The sequence below is a fragment of the Cladophialophora bantiana genome (assembly GCF_000835475.1).
Source record: "Cladophialophora bantiana CBS 173.52 unplaced genomic scaffold supercont1.22, whole genome shotgun sequence".
In the NCBI taxonomy this organism is placed as follows: domain Eukaryota; kingdom Fungi; phylum Ascomycota; class Eurotiomycetes; order Chaetothyriales; family Herpotrichiellaceae; genus Cladophialophora; species Cladophialophora bantiana.
In genome coordinates, this window is record NW_015971596.1 from 361,977 (window position 1) to 375,554 (window position 13,578).

Sequence of the window (13,578 nt, forward strand, 5' to 3'; positions counted from 1 at the left end):
GGACTTTGATTTATATCTAGTTCTGGTTTTCATTTTACATTTCCGTATGCCTGCCCCAGCAGGTAGGTCTCCCTCTACACAGAAAAGCCAAAAACAAAAGTTCAAACAAAAAATAAACCAAGCCGCCCATGTCCATCATCATCAATCATCTTCATTGGCGCCGAAATTTCCAAATTGACAAACGATAAAGTCGCAGCAAACACAGCAGAGACTGCACAGCCGACACCGTCTTGTCGCATCTTCAAAGCAAGCCTACCCAGGTCTACATGACTAGCCAGAGGTGGTGGTGGCGGCAGCCGCGAACGCTTGCTTTTCCTCGTCCCATGTTCCTAGGAAAGAGCCTAGATCGTCTATGGCAGCTTCCAGATCAAAGTCGGCGTCGCTCTCGACCAATTTGAGTAATTGCTGTCGCTGTGCATCCTGCCTGCTCGATGATGACAAGCCAGGGTTGCTCGACTGGAGAGGCGCTCTCATCGAACTCTGCAGGAATGATTTGAGGATGCTTCTCGGCGCGGATGTTCGTAAGCCGTTTGGAGACCCCGAGTCGTTGGGGGCTGAGCGCTGTCCGCCGTCTGCACTAGATTGCTGCTCCAATCCGAGTGGCATCGCTGTCTTGGAATCTCCCACCCTGTTTTGATTCGCGACAGTCGGTTTCGCAACCTTCAGAACCGATTTGATAGACCCCCGAGATGACTCAGATGGTATATTCTCAGTCGATGATACCATTCGCCTTTTGTTTTTGGTTGCTCTGGCCTTCGCGATACCCGCTGGAAAGGATGCTTTTGGATTACCCCGCCCAGCCTTCCTCATGGACTTGGACAAAACAAATGCATGGTCAGTTACGGAATGCAACGTGCCAAAGCTGTCGGCCTTGTTCTGGGATTGATGCTGGCTATGCAGTACCGGATCTGGTGGGTATGTTAGGGGAATGTGGTCCTGGTAAGGCACATCCCTGGCGTGAGCAGTCGTATCCCCAGCGGCGGAAACATCAATAGCAGCTGCTCTTTCCACGTCCACGGCGTCGACAACTTCGGAATAACAGCGATCCAGGGCTTCGTGGAACATTTGACCGTGACTGGAGAGATCCGAAGGCAGAGACGCTAAGACCGGAGGTGATGGCCCTTGAGCGGAGGGCAAATCAGTCGTCGTGCTTGATTCCGCTGTTTCTTTGGTCAGGGAATGAGGCGCACGCTCACTGTGGTTCGGAGGAGCTGCGTCTTGTGCACTAGGAAGCGAAGCAGAAGTACCGTTTAATCCGGGGGCCTCATTTCTCTTGGGCTCTGATTCTTTCTCCCTCTCGATTGTAAACAGCTGCAACCGACCGGGTTGAGGTTGGTGTTCGCTTGAAGCAGTTGTTTTATCGCAATTGTCATACAGGCCGAGGGCAGGAGGAACTACATCGACAGCGGACAGGATACGATGGGCTGCTTCCCGTTTGGATTTTAAGATGGCATATTCAGCCCTGTATTCGTTCGTCCAGGGTTGCTTCGTCGCCTCGTAGTGGTTGTGGATATCTTGATTCGTGGGCCTTAGTGGGGAGGTATGGCAGTCTCTTGCTCCCGGAGCGATCTGCCGAGTTTGCGGTTTGACGGGGGATGAAAAGCTGCTCTTAAATCCTTCGAGTTGCCTCAATGCTGTCATCCTGCAAGAAATTGAACCTTGATCACTGGCGATGTTCACATCAGCATCTACTTGAACTGGACGTTCGATGTTCCGTCTGGGATGTCCGCACTTCTTCGTCTTGCCATCACTGGGTGACGAAGATAGCAAGTCCGGCTGTGCATGCTCTGGTCCCTTGTATGCTGCATTCGTCCTCAACCAATTTTTCACCTTGTTGTGCTTAGGAGGCTCGGCCTCCTTCTCAAGATGTGGGCTTGTCCTCTTTCCCCCCTGTACACTGCTGGTTACCGGACTCCGGTTGCGCCCTGAGGAGCTTTCCTTTGTTTGCTTTGTGACATGTATGCTTGTGTCCGGAGCCGCTTGTGCCACATGCTCCCCCCTCAAAACCGGAGAGTTCTGCTTCTTCCCTCGCGCAGGCTTCGGAGGTGGTGTAGGGATCTGTTGATTTGTTCCAGTCTTCTTCGTTTTGTTAACCTTCTCTCTGGCCCAAGGATTTGTCCATCCGCCGTCGAAGGGTCCTCTCAGCTGGGCTGTGAGAATGAACAAAGGCTGGCCCCGGAGATAGGCGGTGGCGTGGCTCTCAATCCGTCGTCTTTTGGCTGCTCTCTGCTCTTCATCTTCTTCAAAGTCGCGGCTCTGGTCGCAATAGACGATTGTATCATCGCAGATTGGGATCTCATCGGCACAGATGGGTGACACCGGTCTTGGATACTCGGGTAATTTGGGGTTCCGAGCGGGCATGGCCGAAAGGTTAAAGATTGAGACATGCAGGTTACTAGCTGGAGGAGCAACGATATTCGCTGAGGAACAACGACTGCATGAAAAGGTCAGACAGAGCAAGTCGCAAGACGTCAATTGCCTTGGGCAGGGAGTGGCGCCTGGCATCCCGCACTTGACAGGATAGGGCAGAAGCCACTCACTAGTCGATCCCAAGGCGATAAGCAGCCTCACGCGTCACGCGTCTCAAGTGCCTGCAGGCAACGATGACGCCGCGAGGGCCCTCTCTCCGTCGTGCACCGCGTCTTGGAACCAGGTACGGAATGCTAAGAAGATTGAGTAACTCGGACACATTAACGCTCTTTTCTGCTGTATCTACCTATCTCAGTTTCGATTACAGGCACACGAAGCCTTTTAACGCAATGCCACAATCTCAACGAAAGGAAATTCGTAAGCCAAGAGACAACACTTGTTTTCCCCAGTACCAGGGTGTAAAGACATCATCTTCACCGCCACCACTACCACCAGCCAAACTCTTAGGAGGGTATCAATGCAAACAGCCGAATTCACACAAAACATGAGGGCTCTCCTTCAGCATCCCTAGTGGGAAGTGACGCCGTCGTAGTAAGTCTTGTTGGCGCTACCGTTGGTGACGTCTTTGTTAGTGTCGAAGGCTTGGTCGAGTTGATTGCTGAAGCCAGCTGTGGCACCGGCAGGGTTGCTGGTTGCCGTCGTGCCAGTAACAGACGACATGTTGTCCTCCGAGTGCGGATGATTGCCACCACGGATAGTACCGGCAGCCGTCTCATGGGGTTTGCGGGTGACCGATTGCGGCTTGGGAATGTCAGTGGACTCCTTCGCGTCGCCGATGCTGAAAATTGGCGATTCCCAACGATCCCCCTTGGCCGCAAGCTCCTTGTACTCCGTCGCCTTGGTCGACACACCGCCGGGCAAGTTGATATGCTTGAACATAGCATCTTGCTTCGTCATGGCCACGTTGACGTTGGTCTTGGAGGCGACGTCTTTGGCCTTCTCCTTCTTCTCGGTTAACATCTTCTGGTAGGAGTTCCAGTAAGTTTGCCAGATATTTGGAGCATTCTCAGGGTCGTCCTTGGTGGCTTGTTTGACGCGTTCGACATCTTGATGAACACTGAAAGCAAAGGCATCCGCTTTCACGAAGGCGTCCTTGATCTGTTTCTCGAGCACCTTTTGAATAGCGGGCTTCATTGTCTTCAGCACCAACGGCTTAGCAATCTTGAACAACAACTTGTGGTTGGACTGTTTAATCTTGACGTTCAAATGCTTAATTGTCACGTCCACCTTGTCCACGGCCACGAAGTGACTGCGGTCGGTGGCGGTGGCATTTCGCGCCGAGATTTTAAAACTGAAGCCTTCGCCTCCGAGGAAAATGTCCATGACTCCCTTGTCGGTGATGGATGGGAACCCTTGCTTCTTCTTGATGTAGTAAGCCACGTCTTGCAAGTCCATCTGAACGCCGGAGCCGGCGATGGTGACCTTGTTCTCCCTCTTGTTGGAGATTCCCTTACGACCCATGCGGAAATAGTTGTCACTACCAAACTCCAATACGTTGGGGAAGAGATTGTCGCTCTCGATGACAAGGTTCTCTACCACAGCATCAATCATGGGATCTGAAACTTCGATTCTCGGGATTGGAACGTAGCGAGTATTTTCGAAGATCTCGGGGATGATAACCTCGGTGAGATCCTTGACCAAATGAGGCTTGAACGTGGGCTTGCCGTCCTCATCGTTGCCTAGGTCGAGGAACATTTTCGTCACAGCATCCCCAAATGCCTTGTTCTGTGGGTCTTGGTCAAACTGATCACCGAGGAACTTGATCTCGTCGAGGATACGGTCGGTGTGATCCCGATAGCGGTCGCGAAGGAGGAAGCGGCCTTTGCCGTGGAGGCGGTTGTATTCCTCGTTGGCTGCGTCTTGGAGAATGTATCCCTGCTCCTGCAGGCACTTGCGGATATACTTGTCAACGGCCTTAAACCAATCCTTGAGTTCCGGATCACGATCTGCGTCTCGGTAGATGTTGTTCAAGGCGTCGAAGAAGTCATCGGTACTTGTGTAGTTGGCGAAGCGTTCAACAATTGTCTTTAGTTTGGTTAGCGCGTGCTTGTTGTCGCGGTAAGTGTCTGTACGCACCTTCAGGTTAGCCTCTGCTCTCTTCAAGCGATCGTCTTCATGAGCACCTTTGACAGTTCCCGCCGATTGCGAAGTCAAGTTGTTGGCTTGACCGCCGTACGTCTCTGCGAGAGAGAGGAGCGTGTCAATAGCTTGGCGATCTATGAGAACGTCAGTCAATTGTCCTTGGTCAGATGACGCAGCAGCACTTACAGTCAGAGTGACCTTGAATCTCCACAACCATCTTTTTAAGGCGCCAGATCGTCTGGTCACGGCGCTCTTGGGGTATCTTCTTATCCATGTAGTTCTTGGTGTGCTGAGCCGTGGTTTCCTTGGCCTTCTTTACATCTTCCTGGCGTTCATCTGGAATATTCTGCCGAGCACGGTCCCTCAGATTGTCCGTTGCGTTTTGCAGCCCTGCGCGTCCGGCCTCTTGATTGTCCTGACCCGGATGCTGCTGAGCAGTGTCCACGCCTTGCTGTACGGCGTCCTCAACTTCCCCTCTGCTGAAAGGCTTGTTCTGGTTGTACGCATCGCGTGCTTGGTTCTTCAAACTCTCTCGAGACAAGTCTGGAACGTCGTGCCAGGTGTTATCTTCAGCCGGGTGGTCGATTTGATTCAGCTGGTCTTCGGAAGGATTAACACGACTGGCGACATTCTGAGCGGCGTCACCGGCCATGTCCCGCATAAGGATCGTGGCATCGTTCAAGAGTTTGCGAAATTGGCCATTCGAGAGGATGAGTCTGCCGAGGGTCTTGAGACCTTCCAAGGCTTGGTCACCGTGCTGTTGAGCGGTGGTTTTGTCCGTAGGAGCTTTGGGGAGGTTGGCATTGCTGCCGTCCAGGTGTTGAGCATCCCAGATGAACTCCTGAAGCAGATTTCCCTCATTCTTGGACAGCAACAGATATTTGGCTTGACGGATGACCTCTCTCAGGTGGCCAATCAATTTGCGACCCTCTTCGGAGAGCTTTGGAGAGGGTGAAGAGAGAGCCTTGGATGCGAGGGCACTGTTGAGTGCCACATCGATCTGCTTGTTGGAGGGGACCTTGCCATTGACGAAGGCTTGGTAGATGCCGTAGAGCTGGAGTTTCTGGTTGATGTCCTTCTCCTTGATGGATTTATTCGTGGGACGATTAACAGAAGCCATGGTGAAATTCAGTCGAGGCAAAACGATGCAAAAGGGGTATCACAAATGTAAGAAAACAGAGAAACGAGACGGGTCAAGCCCTTCAACCGAAGTCTTGGTGATGAAGGTTCGCGATTGCAGACTTGGATGGGTTGTTGGAGAGATGGATATGTGTGAGGCAGTGGATTGCAACGATGGCACAGTACGGGTGAGACGTGGTATGAGAAGGAGGAAGCCAGGCCAGACGTGAGGAGGTGATGTAGTTATGAATTCCACTGCCAGGTGGGAGGGGGTGGGGGGGGGGGGGGGGGGGGGGGGGGGGGGGGGTGTTACTATTACCTCACAGCCAAGCTGGTGGCACAGGGCGTCACTGAAGACTGAACAGAAGGAGCAAGGAGCAAGGAGCAAGGAGCAAGGAGCACGCGCAACACGACCTGCTTGTTCCAAGATGGAGAGCGATCTGGCCACAATCTTGCCGCAATCGACCAAGGATCGGCAGAACTGTGGCTTGCACTCAGCAGAAGACGCCAGAAACAGAGTTGGTCGTCAGTGGTTGAGCATCATCTTTGGCCGAAACAATGTGGACATGTCCAAGGCGTCGTAAAGTCAAAAGATGATGGTGCGGATATCAATTGCGAAGACCCCCCAAAAATCCAACGAGGCGTCATGACATCACCAGCCACCTCGGTCACCTCTGACCTCAGCAACCTCAGTTAGCTAACATCATGACGACGAGCTTGTTCGCCTCGTTCTCTACATCTCCCCCGCCTCTGTCCCTCTTCAGGATGCTCGCGGGGTTGGTTATATTGATGAGCTTCTGATGACATGACTGACGCGGTTGCCATGGGTGGTCAAGCCGCTTGTCCAGGAGGGTGCTGTCCAAGTCCTCGTATGTCGCATATTCCAACGACATCTCCAGGGCCCTGAATTCTCGACGTTTTCGTCATCACCGGTCACTGCGGACGTCGATCACGATCAAACGAGGGATCTCTTTCTTGCAGGTCACGGCTTGATTGAAAGACTGGCAAACCGTGCATGGCTCTCCACAAAAATGACGTTTGGAAGGCTCCAGTCACGTCCAGATTGCCCAAGGCTCTGGGAATAGTTACCCGCCAATGATCGCTGCAATCAGAGCCTTGCCAAGAGATCTTAGGTAATTAGTGGCCGAGGCTGGCATCACATATCACCAGCCACAGTTTCCCTCTTAAAAGCCATATCACGTGCTAGCGCGCTTCGTTCTCCAACGCCGCCTTCCCCGCTGCAGACAACCTGACCGCTGTACTCCGTACCAAGTACATATGTACAAACACGCGCAGTTTACATCCAATCTCTCATGGCTGGCGTTGTTTAAATATACTCCTTCCTACCAAGGTCTTTTGTAATCTTTTTAATCAGACTACCTGAGAAGATCATCCTTGCTGCTGCGAGCCATGGCAGCTAGATCCTCCAGAGCGAGCGCTCCAAAACGTCCGTTCCGCGATCAAAAGCGACAGACTCGCCTACAATTCTCGTCTCTTCCTTCTTCACCTCCTGCTCAAGCAAGTTCCAGCCCAGATATACCAAACCGGCTTGCTGGGGTTCCTCCAAGGCCAGATGAACCTTCTCCCGAACCTTCGTGTCCGCCGACCCTAGAACTTCCGCCCGAGTTGCAACGCTCGACTCAACGTATGATCCAGTTGGCATGCCGTTGATCAAACTGACCGTTTCCAGAACGAGCTGAAATGCCGCCGCACACCTCTTTTCCCTCATCGCCCACAATCAATCGAGTCCGACAAATCGACCTCGCCGACGAATCTGGTGAGGATGAGTTGATCTCCCCGGCCCAGAAGAAACGCAAGCCGTCTCCTCTCGAGTCCGTGCAACCATCCAGTATACCTCCACGCAGGAAATCAAGGCGTTTAAATGCCGACTTCTCGTCGCCTGTGAGGCAGGTGTCAATTTCAGGTGAAGATGCAGGTGCGGGATTTCCCAGCTCACCACCCCCGCGGAGTTCAGGGAGATTACGCCGCAGGCCGTCACCACGGCCATCGCGTTCAATGCGGTCAGGGAGTCCCCACACTGGACAGTCGGTGCGGATCTCCTCCCCAGTCAATCGATGCGCCACCTTTTCCGACCTTGGATCACCTGAGACGAGTGGTGATGATGATCCTGTAATGGTGACGAAGCCATCGTCTCGGAGGAAATCTAGACTAGACAAGGATGATCCTTTCACTGTCAATAACGATGAGCTACAATACCTATCAGACCAGGAGAGTCATCGGAGACCGACACCGAAGAGGAAGAAAAGCAGAGGCGATAACTTCGTGGTGGATGACGATGAAGTCGAATACCTCTCTTCGAGTAACGAGAGCGATGAAGTAAGAGTACAACCGCTCACAAAGTCCCGAAAATTATCGAACCGCAAACCCTCCAAGCCATCGCGTGCGCGGACCAAGGAAGAGCAGGATGAACTCGATGAAGACCTACAGGACCTGCAAGATTCGGACCAGGAACTAAGCGAGCCGAGGGCGCGGACAAGAGGTGGTCCCGTCACCACGCAGCGAGACAAGACTAGAGAGCATTTGCAGCTCCTAAAGCGAAGACGTGCGGGCGAAAAAGTCCCGCGAGTTCATGACTCCGACGAAGATTCGGACAAAGGACCAGAAGGCGTTGACATTGATTTTATCGGTCAGCCCGCCTACGATATTTGGAGCGACCGGTCTTCGGATTCTGTGCGTGCCTCGGACCAGTCAGGCGATAATAATGGAGATACCGAGCAGGGAGAAGATGATGATTTTGTTGTTGATGACTCGAGGGGAAGACTCGGTCGACCACATCCAGATATACCTCTCCAATTCACATCGTTTGCTTCGGCCAAGCCAAGGGACCTTTTCCCTCACATCATCGAGTGGATGGTCAAAAACAAAATCGCTCCAGCCTTCAATCGCGAGGATCCAGTGTACAATCTTGCCTTCGACCGGGTGGATGACCAAGTCAAAGCTCAAGCAGGGAGTAGACTCATCTCTGCAGCATGGAGTACCGACTTCAAACGAGCGATACTGGCAAGACCGACTTTGCAAGTAGTGGCACTGCCAGGCGAAGACGATGAACACATGCGAACCTGCGATGCTTGTAACCGGACCAATAACCCTGCTCGCTATGAATTTGTCTTCTCCGGCGAACCATACTACAAGAAAACACTGGAGCCCGTCGACAATTCAGAATCGGACGAAGACGCCGATGACGAGAACGGTAGCTTCACCTACGACGAACATGGCCATGTCATCTCCTCGTCGCAGACACGCTTTTATCTCGGTCGATTTTGCGCCGCCAATGCCGAAATGGGGCACAAACTCACACACTGGAAACATCACCTCAACGAATCTCTCATGACCTATCTTGAAGCTCAGGGCGTTCTCTCTGCAGAATCCATTGTCGCGCGAGAAAAGATGAACAAGAAGAAGCGCGAGCAGGAAGCGGAGAATATCGTGGATAGCATGGAGCAGACGGGTGTGATTGGGGAATTTTGGCGAGAGTTTGAAAATGATCTTAACGACGCAAGGTTGGGGATGGAGGACTTTGAGAAGAGAGGTGGAAGGTCAAGAGGAAGAGTCGGGGCGATCCGTGTAACGACTGATGGGATGGTCAGGGAATGGGATAAGGATAAATACTGGGTGGCGAAGGCCATGGAATCGGATTCAGAGGGTGGATAAGGAGCCAGCAAGGTAGATGCGAAAGTATATGGATGACATCCGCGGCTCTCGCAGGCTTTTGGGGAGGGCACGGTGCTCTAGAACACACTCTGGCGATCTGAACATGTTATGATCTGGGGACTTTTGGGGACAGAGGCCTTGCCATCTGGACTGTGGCGTATGGGACGAAAAGAGCAGGGCTGAGGGATAAGCGCTGAAGGCTGAAGGCTTAGGGTTGTTATGTACAACAACTTTGGAAACCAAGCTGTCGGCTTCTCCAAGCAGGCAACACCTTCCTTCTTTCATCTCGTCCGTCTCGGATATGTATTACAGGGGATGTAGAAACTGGCGTGGAAGCGCCCGCCTGGCTTGAGCTGAGCGAACCACCTTGTTGCTCTCCTCCTTTCCTCTCTAGACACGTTCCGATGCCCAGTTTTCCAGACGAGCCATTTCGTTTCCTCCGTCTATTTATTTTCTTCTACCTACTTTTCTCTCTCCCTCCTCCTCGTCCAATATTAATAGGGTTGAGTCCTTTAGGAGGGCGGGATACCTAGGGCCGATTTATCATCTGGATCTCTGTTCTTTCTATTCGTTTACGGAGTGGCCGTAACGACTGCGGAGAGGATACCTACGCATTATATATATAGTACGTATAGAGGGAGAGAGGGAGGGAGAGGGAGCACTAGAGGGAAGGAGAGGGCAGGGGGTAAGCAAAAGGAAAGGCGAGACGAGTCTATTTAGTTCGTCATCTCTACGGTACACGTACATCTTTCCCTGTAAAAGAATGTGCGTACAGACGCACTCGGAAACATAGCCTGAACGGGATTAGAGTCCAGTGTATTTGCTCCAAGACGTACACCGAGAACAGCAACAACAAGTAATCAACCGCTTTCAAAGCCGGACTGGCTGTCCTGAGGACCTGTCTGAGGTTGAGTGTTGTTCGCCCTTTCGCGGTTTGTGTAGGTAACCAGGTTAGGTAGATATTGTACAGTTCGTTTTTTCGTGATTCTTGGTGGGAATATCGGTTTTCCTCCCCCCCCTTCCCTCACCAAACCACCTTGTTCTCGTTCGGCTTGCACAGAATGACGGCCTGGGGGGTTCCATCATCTTCAGTAAGAAGCAGAGCGGAGATCATCCATTAGCCATGTAGACTTCCCACGCTGACGGTGCAGGCATCCTAGATGCAACACTTGCAAAGGAGCCGAGAAGATGGGTTGCACCGTGTAGCTCTGCCCTATGCCATCTGTCTGGCCTCGATGCCATCCCCATCACGACCCGTCCCCATTGCACTTCACTTTGTAAATTTATCTTACAACGCCGGCTTCGCGTCGACTTGCCCCTGCTGGCCGCCCTGAATCATGCCCTGGGCGCCCTGTTCCATCATCCCCCTCTGCCTCTCCTCTTCCATGTACTGCTGTTCCTCGCCCAGCGCAAGCGCATAGGGGATACCCAATAATAGGATGCTGGTCGCGATCACCCACAAGCTCTTTCCACCGTAGGTGATCGAGGCATTTGCTGCCGAGTAGAGGGACTGGGTGGCGGAGTACAGCCTGGCACGGGTCTTTGGAGGAACGATGTCGCGGAGCGCAGAGAGACGGTCGAAAAGTGTTTCGTCTAGGGGAGCCTCGACAGCATCGTCTTCCGAGATCTCAGAGTCTGGAGGAGATGGGTTATTAGATTTTCATCTATAGATAGGCTTTCATTTGGACTTCAATAGAATAGTCTCATAGGAGTCTGATGATAGAATAGGAGTGATGATGGCGTGTGAAGCAATACAGCACGGAAGTTGAGTACACAGGGAGAGAATTCTTACCGGTATCAGTGTAATCTTCATCGTCATCAGCCAGCAAAGCGCCGTCTTTGGTCGTGTCTGGCTTGTTGACGAAGTGCTCGTCCTCGAGTTCCTCAAGCTTGACCATTTTGCTCTAGTCTCCGGGACTATCAGCGGGACTTGAAATGTGTACACTGATAGATATGAAGAATAAGAGTTCCGAAAGTAAAATAAGAGTTGATGGAGACGGCAATGGTGATGGATGGAAATACTTGTGCAAGAAACTTGAAGCTCGCATGCTCTTGTCTCCAAAATGCGAAATTTCGAAGGGCAGAGTTTCGGCGGAGCATGCAAACTCAAAGCGCATAAAATTTTCAGCCTCGTCGACGGGACGATTTCTTTACGAGGCACTCGATACCACCTCCTTTAATTTTCCTTGAGAGGGTCCTCTACGCTCCTGCTGAACATTTTACTACTGGATCTCTGGCTCTTATTGTAGCTTCTGGCACTTTACTTGTGAGAACAGATGATCTAACCCCTTGTCCAAGATAGATGTTGTCTGCCAACGGAGAACTAGACAGTAATTTGGATGTGTTTCCGTCGTTTTCTAAGCAGCTCTTCGCGTGCCAGGTAGTATTTGATTTTGGGACTTTCGAACCGTTGACCAAGCAATTCGACCCGTTTGTGACAAAGCCTTGACTGATAAGGAGCAGACTCGGCTCTCTTCCCGTCACCCAGCAATCTAAGTGAAGGCGTTAATGATCTCCACGACTGTGGTTGAGAAGCGTTAGCATTTTCTCACGTTCATGCAGAAGCTGTGCTTTGAACGAGGCCTTTACTTACAGGCGGGTTTCAAGCTAGCACCACCGACTAAAAATCCATCCACGTCGGGCTGCTTGGCCAAATCTCTGCAGTTCTTCTCGTTGACGCTTCCACCATAAATGATTCTGGTGTTTTCAGCGGCCTCAGACGAGACGGCCTCGCTCAACCATTTCCTGATGGCTGCATGAACTTCCTGTGCTTGCTCTGCAATGTGTCGAGGTGGGTAGTCAGTCATTCCGCATGTTGGAATGTCATCGGCGAGTCTTTTCCACTTACCAGTCGTTGCGACCTTGCCAGTCCCAATGGCCCAGATCGGCTCGTATGCGATTACCACATTCTTCCAACCGTCTTTGCCAATAGATTTGTTCACTGCCTCCAACTGTCTCGTGACAACCTCGACCGTGACACCCTTCTCCCTCTCCTCGAGACTCTCACCGCAGCACAGAATGACGCCGATTCCCCCATCGAGTGCGGCTTTGGTCTTGCAAGCCACAAACTCATCTTCTTCTCGAAGGATGGTGCGGCGCTCCGAGTGACCCAGCAACGTCCATGTGATACCGCTGTCTTTTAATTGCGCCACTGAGATTTCACCAGTGAAGGCTCCGTTGGGCTTGTCGAACACATTCTGTGCTGCAACTTCTATGTTGGGAGAGAGATGTTCTCGGGCAAGGAGCAGGTACAGGCTTGGAGGTGCGACGACGACTTCGGTGTTTGGGTCTGGAGGACGCAATTGTCAGTTAAGAATACTTGGGCAATCCACCTGTTGTCGCGGCTGCGCAGATGACGTGTACTGAACAAGTAGGGATGGAAAGATCGAGCATACCGAGCTTGGACGTGGATAAGTTGTGGACGATCTCTTTAATGGACTTGATCGTCCCATTCCTGCCGGAGGGGTTGCGTCAGTCATGGGCCTTTGGCTTCTCACAAAACAACTGATTCTGGTCTCTATTGTCTCTGCATACATCTTAAAGTTGCCTCCTACGAATGGTTTCCGACCCATCTTGAATGAGGAACAAGCGGCCGAAGAGCGAGAATGGGGGCAGTAGTAGTCGAACTGTTGATGGGGATATGCTGTCGCAGAGTCGGGTCGAGGAAGGATGAAATGTGGAGGCAGAGCTCCAAGGGGGTATATGAACACAAGAATGAATATCTAGGGAACACCAGAGCAGGAGAAATGCTTCTGCTCGCTTTCCTGCACCGAATCTGTTGACATCGGGCACACGACGGGGGGGGTGGGCAAGGCGGGGCTGCCAATAAAGGCCGGTCGAGGGGCAGTTGCGTGAGGGAAGCTCTTCCGAGCATCTCGGTCCATGCATCCTTCCGTTTTATTATCGTCCTTCTGGCGTATATGAAGCAGCAGGATAAATTGACTGTTGTTCTAGATACCGCTAAATATGTAAATGAGAGAAGACGACGTTCTCTCTCTCTTCAGTGTCAAGGGAGCGACTAATTGTCGCCAGAGCCCGCATGAGATCTGCGGTTCTCTAACAGCAGGAAGCCGTCAACTGCGGCCGGGGAGAATAGGCTTCCTCAGACCACGCCACTTACTGCGACTGCTTTAGGGAGAGCTCTCTCCCTAAGCGAGCGTCAAGTGGTGGCAACTATTCTGGAGGAAAGGATATGGGTAAGAGAGAAAGTGAGTTGCAGGACGGAAGAAGGTGAAACTGCACTTGATACTTAGCATATGCTTCACCGTATCGACG

General features: G+C 52.1%; 5 protein-coding genes across 5 annotated transcripts; 1 reads left to right on the plus strand and 4 right to left on the minus strand.

Moving 5' to 3' along the window:
* Positions 1 to 270: 270 nt before the first annotated feature.
* Z519_11524 (uncharacterized protein) lies at positions 271 to 2,361 on the minus strand (the record flags this gene model as incomplete). Its single annotated transcript, XM_016769235.1, has 1 exon — positions 271 to 2,361. One exon carries the CDS (start codon positions 2,359 to 2,361, stop codon positions 271 to 273), a length of 2,091 nt encoding a protein of 696 aa, XP_016614608.1.
* A 576-nt stretch (positions 2,362 to 2,937) lies between these two features.
* Z519_11525 (uncharacterized protein) lies at positions 2,938 to 5,632 on the minus strand (the record flags this gene model as incomplete). The annotated part of the gene is made up of 3 exons (XM_016769236.1): positions 2,938 to 4,455; positions 4,507 to 4,646; positions 4,699 to 5,632. The coding sequence occupies 3 exons, from the start codon at positions 5,630 to 5,632 to the stop codon at positions 2,938 to 2,940; spliced, it is 2,592 nt and encodes an 863-aa protein (XP_016614609.1).
* Positions 5,633 to 7,041: 1,409 nt separating this feature from the next.
* On the plus strand, positions 7,042 to 9,303 carry Z519_11526 (uncharacterized protein; the record flags this gene model as incomplete). The annotated part of the gene is made up of 2 exons (XM_016769237.1): positions 7,042 to 7,276; positions 7,322 to 9,303. The coding sequence occupies 2 exons, from the start codon at positions 7,042 to 7,044 to the stop codon at positions 9,301 to 9,303; spliced, it is 2,217 nt and encodes a 738-aa protein (XP_016614610.1).
* Positions 9,304 to 10,591: 1,288 nt separating this feature from the next.
* Positions 10,592 to 11,201, minus strand: Z519_11527 (uncharacterized protein; the record flags this gene model as incomplete). Its single annotated transcript, XM_016769238.1, has 2 exons — positions 10,592 to 10,938; positions 11,096 to 11,201. 2 exons carry the CDS (start codon positions 11,199 to 11,201, stop codon positions 10,592 to 10,594), a joined length of 453 nt encoding a protein of 150 aa, XP_016614611.1.
* A 594-nt stretch (positions 11,202 to 11,795) lies between these two features.
* On the minus strand, positions 11,796 to 12,875 carry Z519_11528 (triosephosphate isomerase; the record flags this gene model as incomplete). The annotated part of the gene is made up of 5 exons (XM_016769239.1): positions 11,796 to 11,824; positions 11,897 to 12,079; positions 12,152 to 12,592; positions 12,699 to 12,757; positions 12,838 to 12,875. 5 exons carry the CDS (start codon positions 12,873 to 12,875, stop codon positions 11,796 to 11,798), a joined length of 750 nt encoding a protein of 249 aa, XP_016614612.1.
* Positions 12,876 to 13,578: the final 703 nt, after the last annotated feature.